The sequence below is a fragment of the Chiloscyllium plagiosum genome, chromosome 5 (genome assembly GCF_004010195.1).
Source record: "Chiloscyllium plagiosum isolate BGI_BamShark_2017 chromosome 5, ASM401019v2, whole genome shotgun sequence".
NCBI classification, from domain to species: Eukaryota; Metazoa; Chordata; class Chondrichthyes; order Orectolobiformes; family Hemiscylliidae; genus Chiloscyllium; species Chiloscyllium plagiosum.
Genome location: NC_057714.1, coordinates 32,058,621 through 32,080,728, shown reverse-complemented (window position 1 = coordinate 32,080,728; position 22,108 = coordinate 32,058,621). Strand labels below are relative to the sequence as shown.

At 38.9% G+C, this 22,108-nt stretch overlaps 1 protein-coding gene across 5 annotated transcripts in view; it reads right to left on the bottom strand.

The window, feature by feature from the left end:
• The window catches only part of ankmy2a (ankyrin repeat and MYND domain containing 2a), a 39,074-nt gene that overhangs the window by 2,626 nt on the left and 14,340 nt on the right, over nucleotides 1–22,108 (bottom strand). For 2 of the 5 annotated variants that reach the window (XM_043689816.1, XM_043689818.1), the window contains 7 exons: nucleotides 9,403–9,541; nucleotides 6,210–6,308; nucleotides 5,459–5,619; nucleotides 3,698–3,912; nucleotides 2,072–2,207; nucleotides 518–646; nucleotides 170–287 (listed from right to left, as the gene is read on the bottom strand). In XM_043689816.1, the coding sequence (XP_043545751.1) occupies nucleotides 170–287; nucleotides 518–646; nucleotides 2,072–2,207; nucleotides 3,698–3,912; nucleotides 5,459–5,619; nucleotides 6,210–6,308; nucleotides 9,403–9,541 (997 nt within the window). Of the gene's footprint in view, nucleotides 1–168; nucleotides 295–517; nucleotides 647–2,071; nucleotides 2,208–3,697; nucleotides 3,913–5,458; nucleotides 5,620–6,209; nucleotides 6,309–9,402; nucleotides 9,542–13,794; nucleotides 13,868–22,108 lie in introns of those variants that run through there. The other 3 variants (XM_043689817.1, XR_006311659.1, XM_043689820.1) reach the window with 3 other exon arrangements.

Here is a 22,108-nt window from a genome sequence, read left to right as displayed (position 1 = left end):
AATTCAAGATGGAGTATGGCCCGCAGCAGTCAGTCTCATTGCAGCACTAGGAGAAGCCTAGGGCACCTCGAAAAAGCAAAAGTAAACAAATAAAAAGTACAAAGTACAACGCAAAAACAAAGCCTTTATAGTGAGCCATTTACTGTCAAAAACTTGCTTAAAAACTAACCTTTCTGCTTTGATTTTTCTTTGGCTTCATGTTTCTCTCTTGACTCTTTCAGTTTTTTACACACCTTTTTGTGAGTGAACCAGTGCATCTTCTGACAGTTTTGGTTGCAATATATCACCTGAGGTCTCATGAACAGAGAAGGTTGTCATTAAAAGGACAGTTAGGTCAGCAGGTTAATTGCATGCAATTCTATGTTACTCATTGCTTTGACCATAATACGAAAAACAGTACTAATTTCAGCCAAAAGTTTAAACAATAGCAGGGATTATTAACCAGATTAATATATCCTTATCTGTGAGCAGGTTTCTTGTATTAACTTAAAGATAAATCCAATCCAAACATTCTTACCGTTTTACAGATTGAGCACCTTTTATCCGCCTCTTTTTTACCACAAGCAGTACAAAAATCAGCATCCATGAAGACAATTTGGCCAGTTATGGTCTGGGTCAATACAGATAAAGCTGTTGGATCATTGCCCTGGTTTTTTTTGCACAAATGGATGTTTAGAGTTTGGGGGAAAGAAAAGAGTAAAGGAAAAGAAGTAAATTTCAATGACCACATATGAAAACAATGAATATATTTTTTTAGACAGTTTTATCCCCAGTGTTTTAGGTCTATGACTGGATATATTAACTTTCCATAGATGCTTCCTGATCTACTGAGCATTTCCAGCAAATTTTTTTATTAATGTGCAAACATTTCTTCCACCAGACAAAGTCCAATCTTAAACCTACATGTTCTGAATTTTCTGAATTATTAGGGCATATGAATACTTGATTTTTGATTTGACATTCATTATGAAAAAATATGAATTCATTTGAACTGGAGTCTACAGAGTGTGAATGTGATGTTGATAGAAATTCAGCTTATTACAAAACTGCAGATTGCAAACAATTTTTAAACAAAATTCACAATCGTGAAAAACGATTTATTTAACACAGAGCTAAATGAAAACAAAAGTAAATCAGTATGTCAAAAAACAAATTCCAATGAGGTTCACTGGGTTATTTTTGCAGTCGGGAGAGCTGCATTGGTCCAGACCTTGTGGTAATAATGGCGAAAGTGTCAAAGTTTTCTGCATTCTGCCACTGAACCTGACAACAAGGGGCAGCAGGTTCAGTGCAGGTTAGGTGAATTGGCCATGCTAAATTGCCCATAGTGATAGGTGAAGGGGTAAATATAGGGGAATAGGTCTGGGTGGGTTGCTCTTCGGAGGGTCACTGTGGACTTGTTATGCCTAAGGGCCTGTTTCCACACTGTAGGAAATCTAAAAAAAAACTTTGAGAACCTGCAAGGATGAATTTAATTTCACATAACTGGATTTTAACTACATATCAGATTTAATCTAATTTCGAAAAAGTAGGAATTAAAATTCAGTGCTGTGGAGATTGCCGTGGGTAGCTTTCCTAGAAACCAGTTGACAGTGGTATTGCTTGAAGACAGACCACAAAAATCAAGCCACAGGAAAACAGTTTCAAACTCATAATTAAAGAATAAAAGCCAAAATGGAGGATAAATCGTTGAGGAATCCATAACAATCAATTGAAAGCATGTTCCTCTGTGGAACAAAACTATTCGAGAACAGGTAGTTCAAGATTTGATCACAAACATTCACTATTCTTAAGTGAAATGGCTTTCATTAATTGGGGTTGTCTGCAATTCAACAAGCTTTGCTAGAAATATAAAATATGTAGATTGGATGGCATTCTGTGTCAACTTTCCTGATCCACCACAGTTGAACAGTCCATCAACAAATCAGTTTACCAGTTGCACACGAATAATGATAATCATATAATCAACACATGTCACTGATTCTTTTTTAAAAAACAGATGAGAACATTATATAATATTAATATAAAATATTGTTTTGCAATATGATTCAACAATGTCAATATAACTTACTATTTCAACAGGAGCAATGGTTCTGACAAGCTGCTGCAGAAGTGTAGCTTCGCACCATGGAAACTTTCGGATACATTCTCTTATAAATTTTTCTTGGTAATATGGAAAACCATCTGTATCACGTCCTTTTAATAAGCTGCACAAAATAATAAGGGACAAGAGAACTTAATTCAGTCCACCATAAACATCTTAACACATTGTTTATTGCTGAATATATAGTTGCCATAACAAGTGGTTATGCTTTTAAAGTTTATACAAATTCCACAAACAGTTTTTAGAAGCCAACATTATTTCAGTGAAAGATCTAAAGAGATTTACAACTAGCATTTCACATTATCCACAAATTGCAGAACAACCAGTCCAGAGTATCAAAGGCATCCTTGACTACATGAGTCAATGGGGAAACACAGATAAGAAACAGAAACAAATAATAAAAATGATATACAAGAAACTCTTGAATCTTAAATTCTAGGTTGTCATTTTGCAAATGAAGAATAGCCAGTGTTTTGGTCAATTGATCAGGATTTGACATCAACCCTAAGCACACTGCAATATAATCTTTCAATGCCACATGTCTTTCATATTTCTATGCTACATCATGCAGTTTCAAAATAGAATGGAAAGTATACATTTAGGCATATTGTACAATTTTTTTTTTAAACCATGATACTATTTGATTATAATTAAACTGCAGGAAATAGAAACAGAGGCGCTACAAATTAAACATAAATTGCCAAACAGTTTTGGTGTTCCTTGCTCGGAAGCCAACGCTGCAGGAATCTCTATACTACATTCTAAATTAGAATTAAAATCCCTACTGTGTGGAAACAAGCCCTTCAGTCCACTAAGTCCACAACGACCCTCCGAAGAGTATCCCACCCAGACCCATTCCCCTACACTTACCCCCGACTCCTGTACCTAACCTATACATCCCTGAATACGATGGGCAATTTAGCAAGGCCAATTCACCTAAGCTGCACACCTTTAGATTGTGGGAGGAAACTGGAGCACGCGAAGGAAACCCACACAAACACAGGGAGAATGTGCATACTACACACAGTCACCAAAGGCTGGAATCGAACCTGGGTCCCTGGCGATGTGAGGCAGCAGTGCTAACTACTGTGCTGCCACCATGTCGCCCCTGATGGTAGATGTATTGAAATTAAAATCTACTCAATTATACATTATGTCATTACTAATGAATTACACACTGGGCAAGACTTTCTTTTTGAGTTTTATTGAAAAAAAAACACTATTACTCCTCAGGACAACGTGCAAAAATAAAAATTTAAACGGGAAAAGCCACATTTATAATGTATGAGCAAGAATTGCTGACTATTTGCTAGACACTTTGCTGTGGACCCATCAGTCAACCTACTTCGGTTTAAAATTTAACCAAACACAGGCAGTTAACTGATCAATTATTAACTGGTGTCTCTACCAATCAGATTTCACTTGCCAACCAATCAGCACTCTAATTACACAGAAATAAAATGTTGGTATTCTTCAAATTGGTATTTCTTTTGAATTGTCCTGAGTAGAAGATCAATAGCTTTGACAAAACGTGCCTTATCAATGCTTGTGCTTCCAAACAAATGTTTGTTGTCCCCAAAACAAACCTTTTACCTTTTCACAAGCCCATCAAGTTTATTTTCATGCTCCTTTAAGAAACTGATACACTTCTGGAAGATGTAACTGAGGTAGTGCATCTTCATTGCCAGCACTTCATTGATTTCTCTCTGTTTCATACATTTTTCAATGATAAGATCCAGTACTCTATAGCACTTGCGCAATGCATCAACATCTGCCAGTAAAGGATTTTCCTTAACCATGAGCACAATCTTGAGAAACACAGACAATAAATAGAAACACAAAGAATAAAAATGGTATACAAGAAGCTCTTGAATCTTAAATTCTATGTTGTTATCTTGAAAGTGTAGGATAGTCGTTCATTGGTCAATTGATCAGGATTTGAAATCAACCCTAACTACACTGTAATATATTTTAAGAAAATTTATTCTTCCATTTAAAATCAGAAATCAGGACACAAAAAAAAAGTCTGAGAAAGTGGAAAATCAAATTGATTGAAAAAATTATTTAGAACACAAAGAATAAAAATGGTATACAAGAAGCTCTTGAATCTTAAATTCTATGTTGTTATCTTGAAAGTGTAGGATAGTCGTTCATTGGTCAATTGATCAGGATTTGAAATCAACCCTAACTACACTGTAATATATTTTTAAAAAATTTATTCTTCCATTTAAAATCAGAAATCAGGACAAAAAAAAAGTCTGAGAAAGTGGAAAATCAAATTGATTGAAAAGATTATTTAGGCAGAAGTGGGTACTGCAGATACTGGCGATTAGAGTTAAGATTAGAGTGGTGCTGGAAAAGCACAGCAGGTCAGGCAGCACCCTGCTCCTCGGATGCTGCCTGACCTGCTGTGCTATTTCAGCACCACTCTAATCTTGACAAAATTATTTGATTTTTATGCAAACTAGAAGCTTCTTTGATATTGTCTCTGGTTTCTCTTCCTAGATATAAATTTCATCTCACAATTAATAAGAACTGTGTTTCAGCCTGAACTATATGTCCTAGTGAACTTCATTTTCTTTGATATAAAAGCCAGAGGTCTACCTATCTCCCCCCAGTAAATTATCCTCCCACAATCAAATCACAATCTTATAAAAGTCTTTATTTCAAATATTAACTACCCCCCCTATAATGAGGTAGCCAACACATCTTCCATATCAGATAATACTATTACTTTACATGATTACTTACATCGGCCTTGCACAAGACAAAACAAATTTAACAAAAATAAATAATAGTTCCAGAGTTAAAATTGCAATAAACTGGTCTACTTAAAGTTTTCCACAAATAAATAAATATAAATTTATAATGTTACACAGAATACACCTAAATTACAACTTTTAAAAAGAATTTTTACATCCTGTACCATTGCAGAATGCTTTTTAGAAAATGCAACAACATAACAGGGATTTAAGAATGGTCAATAAATCACTTTGAAGTAAAACAAGTGAATGATCTAGTACTATGCCATGAAATAAGCCTAAATTTGTTCTGATAAATCCCAAATCTCACAAAGTCTAACCACACAGTCATGTCAAACAGTGCAGGAAATAAAAATTACTTAAAAGGGATTAAAAGTTGTTGCAAGTTAAATGTTGTACACAACCCCAAGGTTGTTTCAATAAAAATGTTGTGGATGGGCACTCAGCAGCTTTCCACCTTGGAAAGATTCTGCAAATCAACAGAAATTTAAAAGGGGCAAAGATAGATTTAAATAAAAAAGAAAATAAGTACTAAAATAAAACCTGCAGCATGGTCTAACTTTCATATGGATTATGAGCAAAGATTTCTAACCGCAACTGGGTGAAGGTTTGTTGTTATGATGATCTTGTGCAAAGGCCCTGCTAATTTGACTGGAAGTTTCGGTTCTTTGTCAAGGCCTTGTGGTTTTGTGTAGCAATCTAGTCTTTCACGTGAAAAGAAATTGTTGATGATAGTTACGCAGTCATGCTGACCTAAAAACAAGTATAAACATCAATAATACTTTTCAGTAAAACATGATCACTGAGTCATTTAAAAAATAAATACAACAATGTTACATCTTTCAGAAGTGGAATTGATACTGTGCCTCCATCCTTTGGGAAAGCCCACATCTCCAGTCGTAAAGTCCACGATCAAGTTTCATTCAAAACCTAAATATCCATAACACTCGGGTAGTCAGGTTTTTATTTGTCAAAATCGCTAGGAAAATAAGTTATGCATAGAAGTTGGGATTTACAGTGGTCTATAAAGTGTGGCAACACAATTTCAAATGTTCATAAATAAGGAGGACCAAGGATAGACTGCAAGGTTTCAAAGTGACTTGATTGTACTGCTAATCATTCATATAATTTTAACTTAAAAGCTTTCCATAAGGAAATCTCACAGAGATTCTCAATAGTAACTGGTTTTACTGGAGCATATACTTGGTCCATGAGCTACTGGATTGGGACTTTGCAGCATTTAGTCAGATAATGTCAATAAAACTGTTTAGGCACCTGAGATATACTTCAGAATTAAGAAAATTGTACATATAAAAAAAACTAACTACATGCCAATAACTTACCGACAAAGGCAGCCATCTGTGCTGCAGTTCGACCTACAGAGTTTACGACGTCTATTTCAGCTCCAGCTTCCAGTATCATCCTGGTTATCTCTTTACTCCCTATAGTCAAATAAAACAGCCCTCGAATGAAACATGAATGTAAATAGAACATACATAGTTGTTTTTAAAAAAATTACAAAGTAATAAATGCCCTTGGCAATTAGTATCACCTGAAGACTTTAATATATCTCAATTGTTTACTCGCTATTATGACATCCCTACTCAGCATGCAATTATTAGGAAAAACAAAAGCACAAGGAATTGGTGTTAATCTTGTGACAGGGTGTGGTAATTGGTTTGAGAGGTGGAGAATATTACTGTTACCACAGTTTGAGGGTGTGATGAACTTCATCTGCCACAGATCATTCCCATGTCTTTACCAGCTTTTCACCATATATAAACAGACAGGATTTGGGAGATATGAAAGGAATAAGTTGAATTTGGCAGAAGATGGAATGCATAGGGAAGACAAAGTAGTAGGGAATGTAAAGAAGTATTGTTGCAATAAAAATATTATTATAGTGCAAATATTTATAGGTCTCTGCTAGTACATCAACAATTTCAAGTAATGAATTGACAAAGTTGTATCGCTGGATACAGGAATTTATTAAAAGATAGACAACACCAGTGGGTGAAACTATGGCAAATTAAATTTTAATTTAGGACAACGAATTTGGATTCATGGAAGAGAAAATCAGAATACTTGTAAATGGTGAAAAATTAATAACTGTGGAAAATCAAATAGATTTGAGCGTCTGTGTACAATTTGCTAAAAACTAGACCATAGGTACAAGTGGTGATCATAAGGTTAATGGAACATTTGCCTTCATCTCATTGAGATTGAAATGCAAATATGATGTTGAAGCTTGACTAGGACCCATTTTGAGTACTGACACGTGACCCCTACCACGAGAACTATATGAGCAGCTAGCGCATTGGAACGCCACCACATACAAATTTCCCTTCAAGTCACACATCACCTTAACTTAGAAATATCACTACTGCATTGCTACTGCTTTGGTAAAATCCTGAAAATAGCTTCCTAACAGCATTCTGGATATAGCCACATTACACAGACTGCACTGTTAAATAGCTGTTTATCACCATCTTCTCAAAGGCAATTAGGGATGAGCATTAAATGTCAATCTAGCCAATATAGCCCACATGCCAAGAAAAATAAATTTTAGAAATCGTTGTCATAGTACCCAAGGAGAAATATAGTGGGCTTGGAAGAAGCACATTGCAGATATACCAAATAAACTGGGCTTCGACAAACAGGTCACAAAATCTCTCTATATTCCCTCAAAAGTAGAAGACTGAGAAGTGATTTAATCAATCTATTTGATATGACATACAGAGATTTGAGAGGGTACATGCATTTCCTTTGGTGGGGAAATCCGAAACAAGGGAGGGAAACAAACAAACAAACAAACGAACCTTAAAAATCAAAAGCTTATTTAGAAGTGATATCAAGAAGACTCCCTCCACAAGGTTTTGGATGAAAAGAAACTGCAATTTCAGATAATTGCTGAATAAACTGACTTGGCAAAACAGACTTAAGGATTTCAGTATAAAAGCAAATTACTGCGGATGCTGGAATCTGAAACCAAAAGAGAAAATGCTGAAAAATCTCAGCAGGTCTGGCAGCATCTGCAAGGAGAGAAAAGAGCTGATGTTTAGAGTCTAACCGACCCTTTGGAGCTTTGACAAAGGGTCAGTTACACTCAAAATGTCAGCTCTTTTCTCTCCTTACAGATGCTGCCAGACCTGCTGAGATTTTCCAGCATTTTTTCTTTTGGGTTGAATATTTCAGTGGCTTACTCCTATTCATTTTACTGAAGAGACAAGTGATTGATCTATGTTCAGACAGTGCACTCTGGTCAATTGCAAGAAAATGCACAAAAGTAGTTTTATGATTATGTTTTAGTTAGATTTCCATTGGTTTGATGGAATGACTTCAAAGATTAGAGAGTGAATGATGTGGATGATGATTCTTCTAACTCTGAGGGATCTTGATTAATGTTTCAGTCTATGTGGCTCTGCTATTTAGTTTTACATTTAAAAATTGAGAGCTAATTAACATTGTCAAATTGCCTTGTCCTGTTTTACTGGTGAATGGATGTATTTGGCTAACAAAATTACCATAACATCAAGTAGTTCTTTGATATGTGAAACTTAAAACTTGAAAAATATATTGCGTCAAGAGATTATTTGATAAATGCCATGACTCAGTGGTGTACAACAGCACAATGGTCTAGCGTACAAAACAGATTTTGCCTGTAGTTTCTATAAATTCATTGCTCCATGAAAAGAGAGGGAGAGGGAGAGGGGGAGAAGTGCTCAGGACTCCACAGTCAGGTTCCACAATGGTAGGGCTCTCTCAACCCTGAGGTTGGGTCTAGCACTGGCCCACAGAAGGCCTGGGAGACAGTGGAGGAGGGGAAGACTCATGGAAGGGTTCCAAGATGGTCTGAGGGGAATGCAAGGGAATGGAAGAGTGGAAGCCTGAAGCGGGTGTAGGTGAGGAAGGAGCAGGAAATTCAGCTGGTATGAAGGAGAAGAGTTGGTGTAATCTGTACAGGTCATTCCCCACTCCTGTCCACCTGAGAAACCCCCTATTCCCCATTTTCCATGTTTAGATCAATGAAAGTTCATTTTTGCTGATTCCACGACTTAGACAGTACTATTTAAACATTTTAATTTATGCTATGCAGAGGGAAGAGAATACTGCAAGCATTTTATTAACTGGCACTTATAAGATCAGGAGTGTGCTGGTTGATCAAATATTCTGGTTGTTCAAGAGGTCCACATAAACAATGTAAAATCACACACTAAGTAATAGAAACAATTCAGTGGGCTATACACATCATTGTTAAATTTTATTTACAGCAAGAATCACTTAATAATGCAATTTGTCATAAATAAAACTTCCCGCAAACAGCCTTCTCACTCACCCTCAACTGACTAGTTAGATATCATACAGATACAGTAAAATTTTGGAATATAATTTTTGCTAGTTTATTAAGAGTTTTGATTCATTAGGTTCTGGTTTGAAAAAAGGTTTGCTGAACTAACAGCTGTTTTAAGTCAACCCGTTCACCAGACACCAAGGGTTCTATCAATGTAACACTGCAGCATAAAACAAAGAGGTTACCTGAAAGTCCAGCAAACATAAGGGCTGTATAACCGTGCTCATGTTCGTTACAATTCACATCTGCGCCATGTTGCAAGAGCAGCTTGCACATTTCAGCCTTGCCTTTATATGCAGCATGCATTAAAGGAGTCATTCCATGCTACAAAAGAGCAAAAAAATTAAACAAAAACATAGTTCATACAATTCATATATTTAAAATGATGTCAAATAATCTTCCACTGCTGTGCTTCAAAAACTGGAGTTACTCAGCACGATTGTGCAGGAGAGTTCGAGTGAGAAAACACAGAGCCTCATGATTCCTTACCCATATGTGCAAATCTCACAGGCTCCCAATGTCCAGTCAAATTGATAATGAGATCCTTTTCCTTAGAAAATCTTTTTCAGTATTACATCCCAACACTAACCTTGAGTTTCCTCAAATTAGATTGCTGTTCAATTCCTACACTCCGTTCCACGAGTGGAATAACCTCATGTAACTACATCACACTACATCATCCTCTTTCAAAAACCATTTTCTTACTATCTTCAATGTACAAAAGTTATCAGTTGTGCCTCAGTTTCTTCATCTTTACTTCCTATGCAGTATCCACTCATCCTCTTTATGACAGCAATAATGACTTGTGCAAATAACAAGTGTAAACAGGAAGTCCAATTAATTTTTTTTCCTGACAGTATTTCTTGAGATCACAGTTCAATTTCATAAGATGACAGTATGAAAACATTCCATCCATTTATATATCTACAAAACTAACTTACCATCCAAATGACGGTTGCACCTTGAGGATAGACAACTGAGCACATTACAACATCACTTTACTCAAGGCATATCAACACTCAGCTAATCACTCAACGTTGTTCCATCCCCTCTCACAAGAACATGGATGAATAGCCTATTTGGCCCCCGAAAACTTCTCACTTCAGTGGCTTGACCACAACTTGCTGTTTCATCCTGCCATCAGATTTTGGAAATGTACACCATGCTGCAAAATCATGAACTGGGCTAAAACCATGAACTGGGTGTTATCTAATATGTGCAACACTACTTAGTGGACTGATTGCTTCCAAGACTACAATCCTCAATACAGTATGAATGCTATTACAACATTAGCTAATAAAGACTTTGCTACAAAATCAGTAGGGTGATACTTTTTCATACAGAATTCAGAACTGCATTGTTTGTTTACTACTCTTGCTGCTCCTTCCAGCCATCTGTCGGTACTTATACAGTAAGGAGAAAACTATAGCCGCTAAGTACAAAATATTGCTGATGCTGGAAATTCATAATAAAAATAGAAAATGCAGTACAGACTAGTTGATCTGACAGTATCTATGGAGAAAGAAACAGATTTGAAGTTTCAGGTCAGTTACCCTTCATCAGAATGGGAAAAAGTTAGAAATGCAAGTATAAGTAGGAATTGATAAAATATTAACCAGAAACATTAATTGTATTTTGCTCTGCATTCTGACTACGGAGTATTGATTTTCTCCTTGTACTCAATTCATTTCTGCTACTCTTACCTCTTTTCTTAAAATGATCTGTCCTTCCAACAAGCTTCTAAACAATGTAGGTGGAATGTTTCAATTTGATATTAAAATTATGATGCATTTTGGATGTATGAAACTCTGTATGGTCTGGGGTAAATGATGTTGACAGATTGTGTACTGCTCCTTTTATCCTTCCAGCAGATCCTACACAAGCAAATGATTGTGCAAGTTACTCAGCAAATGGAGTGGCGAGCAGACCAGAAGCTCTCACCCACTTCCTGTCTTGAAGGCTTGGTGCCATATTTAAAGGTGACCTGGATACCATTCCAATTACTGCAGCCAAGAGCACCCCCTCAGCCTGTGATGGCCACCTGAAAATTGAATGCAAATCCTAAGGCAGCAAACTCTAGCTTATAGCAAAATACACCCCAAGCACTGCCTGGGTGCTGATGGAGAGCATCAAAAAGAGGTCAGAACACTTCCCAGTTGATTGGCGGTCATCTCGTCAGACTCGTCAATCCTGGCAAAAGATTGTGGCATGGTCAGTTTTGTGACTCCAATAAAGAGTGACAGGCAGAAATAGTGAATAGTAGTCAGTAGTAGATCTCCTATGCTCCACAAGGATCCATCTGTTCTGTTATCTCATTCTCACAAAGCCATCATTCACATGAGCAACCACTCTAACATATTGTTGTGCATATGTTATTCTAGCAGCTGTTGAGCATTATGCTGAATCTGGGTTTCCAAAGTGGCTGCCTTCATCTACAAAAAATCTGTTGTTTTCTCTTTTGTAGGCACTAGAGATCATTAGTCAGGAAGAAGCAACAACACCACCTCAGAGGATGCAATGTGTGAACCCTCAGGAACACACCAGCAAGGCATTCACCTGCACCTTTCACCATCACCATGATAATCACATCCAAGTGTTTGTTATCTAGACTAAACTCAGGGACAATACTCCTCAGGTGAACATATCACTGATATACTTGCACAGTTAATTAAGGAAGGAATGCCTCAGGTCTCTGAAGTTTAGAAGACTACCAGAAACTAGGCACCGCTGAGCACCATACAAAAGACACACCTTTGTAGTCAGCACAAGTGACATTTTCCTCTGCAGGATGACCACCAGACAGATCTGCCAGAAGCCCTCAATCATCTGGAACGAAAGACAGAGGAACTCTTCCACGTTCTCCCCATTGTGATGGCTTCACCATGGGTTTGCCTTGTTGGATGCCACCTTGTACAATGCAGTGGTTACCTTGGAAACCCAGATTCAACAGAATGCGTAGTGATCGCTAGAAATATGCTTGGCCCCACACCTTATTTGATGCCCCTTCCACTCAATGAAACAGGGTGGTGCCTAAAGATATCAAAGGAGGAGTAGTGACAGATGGGCACCCGGGAAGATTCTTCACAAGACACTCATATGCCCTTCCACCTCCCTACTACCAGTGACACCACTACGCCTGCAGTTGGTCATGCAAAGGACAGCAAGTCTGTATCTGGGAAGGACATCAGCAGTCAAAGGCCCAATAAACAGAATGCCACAGGGACAACCATCCTGGAAGCTGTGGCTCTAACCTCCACCCTAGCCCATTTTATCATCTTTCTCTTCCATATTGCCTCTGGTGCATTTCAGGATTCGCACCCTCATTTTTATTCTGAGGATCCTTCTCCTGCATCTTGTCTTCATGCTATGTATTCTCCTCTTTGGTGACTCAAGGTGTGGAGGACACAAAACACCACTATGGTGCATGAGACTTGCAGGGGTATACAACATGTACAGCATGACTGGTCCAGGCATTGAAACTTTACCTCCAGGAGACTCATGGTCTGGGTCATGATCACCCTGGGTTAAGTGTGAACAACAGTGTACATTTGGTTTGTTGTCATCTGAGGATTCTCTTTTATAATAAAAAAAGAATGCCACAAGGCAGGTTTGAAGCCGATCTCTCTCATCATCCACCAACCATCCTTCTACAGGTCGTACATGGGAAATTGTCTGATATATGCGATCACTCCGGTACTTGAGTCATGGCAGCTCCCTGGGTATCTAGCACACGTTTCCACAATCTGGCTGTCATGGTTACAATAAGTTGAATATTAAAGGGTGCCATTCTCTTCTGTAATCAATGGCTACTGGTTGGTAATAGACTACTCTGAGTCATGTTCATGCAATTGTTTGTAACCTGAAACTGCAGGAATCCAGTGATCAATGCAAATCCTAGTGCCCTTGCTGCTTGACTGATCATGTCAAGAAAAGACATTTTGGATAGGTGGGCTCTGGCAAATATTGCATTAGTGACATCTGAATACACATACGTGTAGGGGACTGTGAAATCTTAGACAGGTTCCCAATTCTTCTGAAACGACCTGTCTGCAAAAGAAAGGCATATGTAACCAAGAGATCCGACTCTCACACAGTCCTTATCCCACAGTTGGCATAGGTGAGGGTATAGTTCGAGATATTGTCAGTCTTATTCTTCACTGGGTGGGACTTAATTGCAGAGAGCTGCACTGAAGTATGTCGATAAGTTCCTCGCCAGAACTTTCAACCTCACTGGTGAGTCACATCCTGCTGTTTCTCTCTGCCAAGGCTATGCAGCAGGAAATGGCTATTTCTGTTTGTGTTGAGCATGTAGAAGCTGTTCTTTGACTCTTTTGCACACCACTTCTTATTGAGGCACCACTAGTTTGAATAGCTCGATTTCTCACAGCCATTATTTCTTAGATTAGTTGCAACTAATCAGACAGAAAAAGAAATGAGATGTTATTAAAAGGATGCCTGAGCCCTGGCAGCATTCAGTTTCATCGTGAAGAATTTATTCTTACAAAAGGGAATGAGTGGCAGTGGGAAGGAACCAAATTTAAAGCTCTAATAAATAGTTTAGTGTGATATATCCATACCTTGCCTAAGATTGCCCAACAAATGGTCCACGTTCCTTGAAATTCGGGCAGCTGTCAGTTGTAGCAACTCCATCTAAAGTAATGTAAAGAGAAGAAAGACGACTGGCACAGCTGCAAGCTGACAGACTCAAATTGGAGAACCCAACTCAAAAAGCTACCCACTTGGTTTTTACTTTTGAGTTTTTGAACCGTGTATTTTGACTGCAGAAAAGTTAAATGTGAAAAGGAAGCTGATATTGAGCACTGTGTTGTTAATGAAATGCAAATGAGATACAAAATAGACATCTCAACGTCTGAACCCCAAGATTTGACCTTGCTACTTATGGTGGAAGGAAAGTCAGTGCTAGTTCTAATTCCATACCAATAATCTGATTTCTTGCCCTATTAACTCATCACATGTGCCATCAGTTGAGGGAGAGGCAAATTGTACTTTGTTCCTGTTTGTATCTCATTTCAGAACTTTAAAATCTTCAAATTGCACAACAAACCTTTACTAAGATAACCGAAGCAGGTATTTGAAAGAATGTGTACCCGTTTCCTTATTCACAATGGTAATGCACTGTGACAATAAAGGATATTTTATTCTATTCTTTAGAAGTGCTCTCCATTATTTTCTCAGTAGCATTATGTTCTATTCAGAATGTGCCTCCTAATCATGGTTGACTATCGCTTGATTTGACGATGATGTCTACTTCAGGTCACAAGTTTCTGATACGGGTTTCCACATGACTGAACATGCTGATTCTCGACACATTGATTAGGGAATCTCATAAGTGAGATCCAGAGTAGAAGATTTTCGTTTCTCGCTTTCCCTGCACTCACTAATCCCCATCTCCAATGCCCAATAATAGAGGATTACATCTATCCTGGCTCAGAGATTTTGTTTCATAATTAATATATGTAAGAACTCTTCCAATATTCACTCAACATCAATCAGGCGTTATGTCCTTAAAGAGAGACATGTCTACATTTAGAAGAACGTAACATTGTGTTTTGCATGGTATGGTGCTCCAATCTCATGAACCAATATTTTCTAACTTAGCTTGAACAGCTCCTTGGAGATTTGTTCACATCTTGATAAATATTAATGCAAGAATGTCCTGTTCATCACACTTTCAGAAGCCCATCACAATTTTGATGGCAAACTTGGCCACTCTGTCAGTCTTCAGCAAGTAAGAATAAAGAAACCAAATAATTAATTTTTAATCAGAGACACAGCGCACAATACACTATTTTTAAGAAATGGAAATATTTGTGCAATCAAAACCAGAGTTCTGATCTCCAGCCTAAAGCAACTTTAATTAACCTTGAAATGACTTATCCATTTGCTTCCGTATTATTAAGAGGATATGCATCAATAGTTTAGAGTAAGAGTGTTAAGTTTGTCATAAAATTAATCACTATAGAGGATTTGTTCAAAGATATTGTGTGCATGTATTTTCTGTCAGCCATGTCAGGTGATAAACAAGGTTTGACCTAAGTAGTGAGGAAGTATCAGAGGTTTTGTGGGCTTAAAAGTGGATAAAATTGCCATATCCGGATGAGTTGTATCCCAGGCTGCATGGAAGATGAGGAAAGCTAATTTGAAGAAAAGTGGTACGGGTAAATCAGTGAATTACAGACCAGTCAGTCTTGCAACAGCGAGAAGGAAACTATTAGATTACCTTCTCAAACCCTTGACAGCAAGGCCACTTTTGACAGTGTGGCATCAAGGAGCCCGGCAAAACTGGAATCAATGAGTATCAGGATCAAACTCTCTATTGGAACATAGGAAGATAGTTATGGTTGTTGCAAGTCAGTCATTTAAGCTCCAGGACATCTCTGCAGCAGTTCCTGAGGATTATGTCCTAGGCCCAACCATCTTCAGCTGCTTTATTAATGACCTTCCCTCTATCATAAAAGGTCGGAAGTAGGGATATTTGCCAATGATTGCCATGTTCAGCACCATTCGCAACTTCTCCGATACCGAAGCAGCCCATGTTTAAATACAACAAGATCTGGATAGTATCCAGGCTTGGGCTGACAAGTGGCAAGTAACATTGGAGCATACAAATGCCAGGCAATGACCATCTCCAATAAGAGATAACCTAATCATGGTCCCTTGACACTATGATGTTAGCATAATCGAGTCCCCCACTATCAACATCTTTGGGGTTACCATTGACAAGAAACTCAATCAACAACAAAGTGGCTACAAAAGTAGGTCAAAGGTTAGGAATGCTGCGGCAAGTAACTCATCTCCCGACTCTTAAAAGCTTGTTCACCACCCACAAGGCAGAAGTTAGGAATGTGATGGAATCCTCCCCACTTGCTTGTTGTAACTGGGTGCAGCTCCAACAACACTCAAGATGCTTGACACCACCTCCAGAAGCATTCACTCCCTTCACCCCTGATGGTCAGTAGCAGCAGTATATACTAACTGTAGGATGCACAGTAGAAACTCACCAAATATCCTTAGATAGCACCTTTCAAATCCATGATCACTGAACTTGAAGGACAACAGCAACAGATACATGGGAACACTACCAACTGCAAAGTTCCCCTCCACGTCACTTGCCATCCTGACCTGGAAATATATCACAGTTCCTTCACTGTGGATGGGTCAAAGACAACCAATTTCCTTCCTAATGGCATGGTGGGTGAACCTGCAGCATGTGGTTGCAGTGGTTCAAGAAGGCAGTTCACCAACACCTTCTCAAGGGCAACAATAGACAGACAATAAAATGCTGGTCAGCTAAGCAATGCCCACATCCCACAAATAAATAAAAAAACCTGATGGAGAGAACAGCACAGGAAAAGGCCCTTCAGTCCACCCAGCCTGCACTGGCACATGATACCTTTCTAAACTAATCGCTTTTTGACTACCTTTATGCTTTTCAAAACACCCAATACTTCCTTTAACACATTGACATGCCTTGGAATATCAACATACCCACCTGAGACTTACCATCCCTCATGATTGCCTCCTTCATGAACAGAGATGCAAAGTATTTATTAAGGAGCTCACCAACTTCCTCCAAATCCACACGTAACTTCGGTCTTTTGTCCTTGAGTGGACTGCCTCTTTAGCTATCCTCTTGCAAAAACACCTTGGGATTTTCCTTAATCCTGTTTGCCAGAGACATTTCATGGTCCTTTTTAGCCCTCTTAACTGCTTGTTCAAGTTCTTTTCCATCTTTCTATTCTTTTGGGCTCAGTTTCTCTTCAGTTTCCCAAACCTTACACATCCCTCATTTTACTATGTATCCCACTATTCCCTGCCTATTCATATATCTGTCAAGATGCCTCATAAACATTGCTATTTTATCTGTGTCCACCATTTCCTCTGGTAGCACTCATCTACACTTCGTGCTAAATAAAAACACTTCTCAATTCTCCTTTAAACTTTGCCTCTTTTACTGTAAACCCATGTCCCCCTAGTTACTGGCATTTCTACATTAGGATAAAGACTATCCTTGCCTCTCAATTTTGTAAATTCTACCAGGTCACCTCTTATCCTTCAACATTCAAGCGAAAACAAACCGAGTTTGCCAAGCTCTCTTCACTACTAATACTCTCCAAACCAGGCAATATCCCGGTAAACGGTTTCCATACTTTTTTCAAAGTCCCCACATCTTTCTGGTAGTGTGGCCCGAAGTGGCAGAACTATATACAATATTCCAACTGTGGCCTAAATAAAGTCCTATACAGTTATAACACGACTTACCAATTTTTAATACCCTTTGCCCTGACTGATTAAGACAAGCATGCCTTATCCACTTGTGTTTCCACTTTCAGCAAAAACACCCAACAAATTCCACACCCATCCAAACCCCTGACACTAAGCAATTCCCAGTTGATATAGACGAAGGTAAAATCATTCACCACAACCACCTGGTACTTCTACATGGTTCCATAGTCAGCCCACATATCTGTTCCTCTATTATCCACTGGCTGGAGAAAAGCCTGTAGTACAATCCCATTGAAGTGATTACACCCTTCTTATTCCTGAGCTCCAGCCACATGGCTTCACTGGATGAGCCATGCAAGGCATCCCCCCTCAGTAATGCAATTTCACCACTGCTTATATGTCCCACTATTTTGCCGGAAACATTGAAATCCTGTTCAGCTGCCAGTCTTATCCCTCCCTAATTAAATCTTTGTAATATCTACAACATCATAACCATACATATTAATCCAAGCCCTAAGTTACCCTACTCCTCACATCATAACAAGTACACTTCAGACAGCCAGTCACACAGTGTTCAGTTATGTCTCCCTGTCTCTTCTTCCTTGTAGTCTCTGGCCTTAGTCGCAGACTCCTCCTCAATCATTTTACTTGAAGGACTTACGCCCAAAACATTGATTCTTCTTACGCCCAAAACATTACTTCTCCACTTCAAAGTAATTGATACATGTACAAGTATTTTAAAAATGCTTGTACATGTATCAATTACTACCTGACCAGCTGTGCTTTTCCAGCACCACACTCTCAACCTTGCTATCCTACAACACTGATTCATACGCCTCTGTTACAAAGTTTAAACTCTCCTGAGTGGATAAGCAAACCGCCCTTCCAGGAGCTTGGGGCACTTACAGTTTAGGTGTAACCCATTCTTCATGTGGAGGTCCCAACTGCCCTGAAAGACATTTTAATGATGCACATTTCTGAAATCCTCCCTTTTACACTAGTTGTTAAGCTACATATTTAACCATACTATCTTGATTCTTAGCCTCACAGGCATGTGGCACAGGAAGTAATCCAGAGATTATAAACCTACAGGTACTGCTTTTCAACTTCCTACCCAACTCCCTTTACAGGACCTCATCTCTTTCTGTCCATGTTGTTTTTACCAATCTGTACCCCAACTTCTGGCTGCTCACCCACCTTCTTGAGAATATCTTATGCTGGCTCAGGAGGCAACCTTGACCCTGTGACCAGGGAGGCAACACACTATCTTGGAGTCCCAGTTGCAACCACAGAAAAGCCCATCTCTGCTCCTGACAATACAGTCCCTATTATTACTGCTCACCTACACTTGGAGCCTCCCAGCTGTAGAACACTGCCAATCATGGTGCCCCTGATCTGGCTGTGCAGCTACTTTCCTGAGGGGCCACACCACCCCTCCCCAACAGTATCCAAAACAGCGTATCTTTTTGACAGGGGAATGGCCAGACAGGATTCCTGCACTGTCTGCCCATGCTTTCTCATCCTCCTGGTCGTCACTCAACACTTGTCTATTTGGTCCTTATTGGTAATGTGCCTTGGCTCGCTAAATATGCTATCCACGACATTGAGTCTCATGGATGCAGCACAGGGAATCCATCTACATGTCCAGGCACTCCATGCAGCAAGCTGCAACTGAACATATTCCTGCATATATAGTCATCACAGACGTTGGAAGGGTCCCTGTGTTCCCACATATTGCAGGGTGGGCACTGCATGAGGCCGGGTTCTCCTGCTATTTCAAACCTAATGACTAAATCAACCTTAGTAAATACAGACAATAATCCAGGAACTGATTACCTACTCAACATCAAACTCAGGCCTTTGTCTCCCACTCTTTATGCCTAGCAAACTACGACTCCAAAAAGTACATTCTCTAACTCTCTCCAGGCACTACTCAGTCTGCAAACCTGCTTCCTGAGCAGCCAAGTCTATGTTGAGTTGTGACATCATCTCTGGATCTTCGACTTTCAACTCAGCTCCATGTTTGCTCAGAGTGGGATTTGGGATTGAGATCAGAGATGCAATGAAAAGGACAGGATCTGACATGTTAAAATGTTCCTGGTTTATGCATACACAGTGGTGGCACAGTGGTTAGCACTGCTGCCTCGCAGCGCCAGAGACCCGGGTTCAATTCCCGCCTCAGGCGACTGACTGTGTGGAGTTTGCACATTCTCCCCGTGTCTGCGTGGGTTTCCTCCGGGTGCTCCGGTTTCCTCCCACACTCCAAAGATGTGCAAGTCAGGTGAATTGGCCATGCTAAATTGCCCGTAGTGTTAGGTAAAGGGGTAAATGTAGGGGTATGGGTGGGTTACGCTTCGGCGGGTCGGTGTGGACTTGTTGGGCCGAAGGGCCTGTTTCCACACTGTAAGTAATCTAATCTAAAAATACATTAACTGTGACTTCATCAGCTTCCAGGTGATGGTTACGTAATTGCATTTTTAAAATACTTGTACATGTATCAATTACTTTGAAGTGGAGGTGCCAGTGTTGGATTTGGGTGGACAAAGTCAGAAGTCACAACACCACTAGGTTATAATCCAACAGGTTTAAATCGAAGCACAAGTTTTTGGAGCACTGCTCTTTGTCAGGTGAAATGACCATGTTTAAAATAGGGAAGAGGAGAAATTGCTGAGGATTGTGAATCTATGAAATTTTACTCTTCCAGAATGTAATGAATCCGAGGACATGGAGTAGATTTAAGGAGGAGATAGCAGATTTCTAATTGATAATGGTTTGAAGGATTATGGTGAATGGGCAGGAAAGGAGTTGAGTCTGAGATGAAATCAGCAACAATCATATCAACTAGTGGATCAGGGTCAAGGGGCCGAATTGCCCAATCCTGCTCCTTTTAATGTTCTGAAAACATTTCCTGAAATGATACCACCCACCTTAAGAGACCAAGGCACATAAATAAAAAGCAAGATATAAAACTAGTGCTTCACCAGAGGCTCACTGATGAGGTTACCAGGCATGGTGACGAAATGTCTGAAAACAAACATTTCAGTTCAGCAACCAAACTTTCAACCAGATTTTCTATGTTTCTATGATACGCTCTAGGCAATACAGAACAGATTTCTTAGCCAGGGTTAGCTGAGGCTGTAGCCACTGAAAAACCACACACATCAAAATATCTAATAAGGAAAAAAGAAATTTGAACAGTAATAGGGGAAATATATCTTTAATAAAAACTATTTGACAGTTAAGTTGTTGATAATTGTGGGAAAGGCCCTATAAAAATAAACACAGGCAAGTTAGAATGAGATAATGGGAGAAATTGAAACAAGGTGAAGAAGACCTTTCATGATGAGTATTCCAAACAAGGTTTCACATTAGAAAGCAAATGATTTACCTCAAGTCCCAAGAATTTGTTTCAGTTCATAAACAAAACTTAAATGAAAGTAACTTTTCTGGACTGACTACATTAATAGTAAAATAGTGAAAGCTACTGTAAAATCACAGATGTAACATGTGAAACTGGAGAATCCACACCAGATGTTCCAGCATTGTATTTTGTTACTTAATACAGCACCCTCCACTGAAAATGAATACTTAACTGAAGTATCAAATGTCAAAAACATTTGCTTCAATTCCTGAAAAAAAAGTACTTTGTATTACTTTCCTTAGAGCCATTTATCTGGAATTGACATCTGACACAGTAGAGCGTACAAAAGTCAGACAAATGCTATTCACCCAGGGCAAAGTGATTTTAAAAAGTATATGACAGAAAACATTTCTTCCAGCACTAGATGCTTTTTTAAAAAAAATAGAGGTTTTCAAGACACTGACATTGGTACACACCAACCTTGAATTAACCTCTGAGACAGTGGAGCAGAATCTTTGTGAATCACTGCGTACCATGTACTGGTGATATTTGCACAAAGCTTTCAGGTGGAACAAGATTGAACAATACATAAACGAATCAGATGCTGTAGCCTGTAGATGGTGTTTCCAGCAACTGTTGCTCTCATCTGTATAGCTGGGAGCAATCCGGTTTCCAGGAATGTTGCTGAAAATGTTTTAGAAACTTGTTGCCTATCGAGTAGACATAAACATGGTAGGCAAGGTAACAGTATTGGCACAATTAGATCTTCAAGCTAACAGATGAAGTGGTTGCTTTTATGAAGCAGAAGCTCATGGAATTCATCCAGTTTTAAATCACTCCTGCATAGAAGACTTTTTAAAAATTCACTCAGGAAGTCACTGGCTGGCCAGCATTTATTGCCCATCCATAGTTACAGCGTCATATAGCACGGAAACAGGTCCTTCAGTCCAACTCAAAAATGCCACCAGGTTTCATAAACTGAACTATTGCCATTTGCTCGTGTTCAGTCCATAACCCTCTAAAGCTTTCCTATCCATGTACCTGTCCAAATGTCTTTTAAATGTTGCAACTGTACTCACCTCTGCCATTTCCTCTGCAGTTTTTTTTTCCATATATGCACTACCTTGTCTGTGAAAAGGTTGCCCCTCAGGTCCCTTTTAAATCTTCCACCTCTCAGCTTAAACCTATACCTTTTAGTTTTGCATTCCTCTATTCTGGGGAAAAGAATTTGGCTATTCATCTTATCCATGTTCATGATTTTTTAAACCTCAATAAGGTCACAC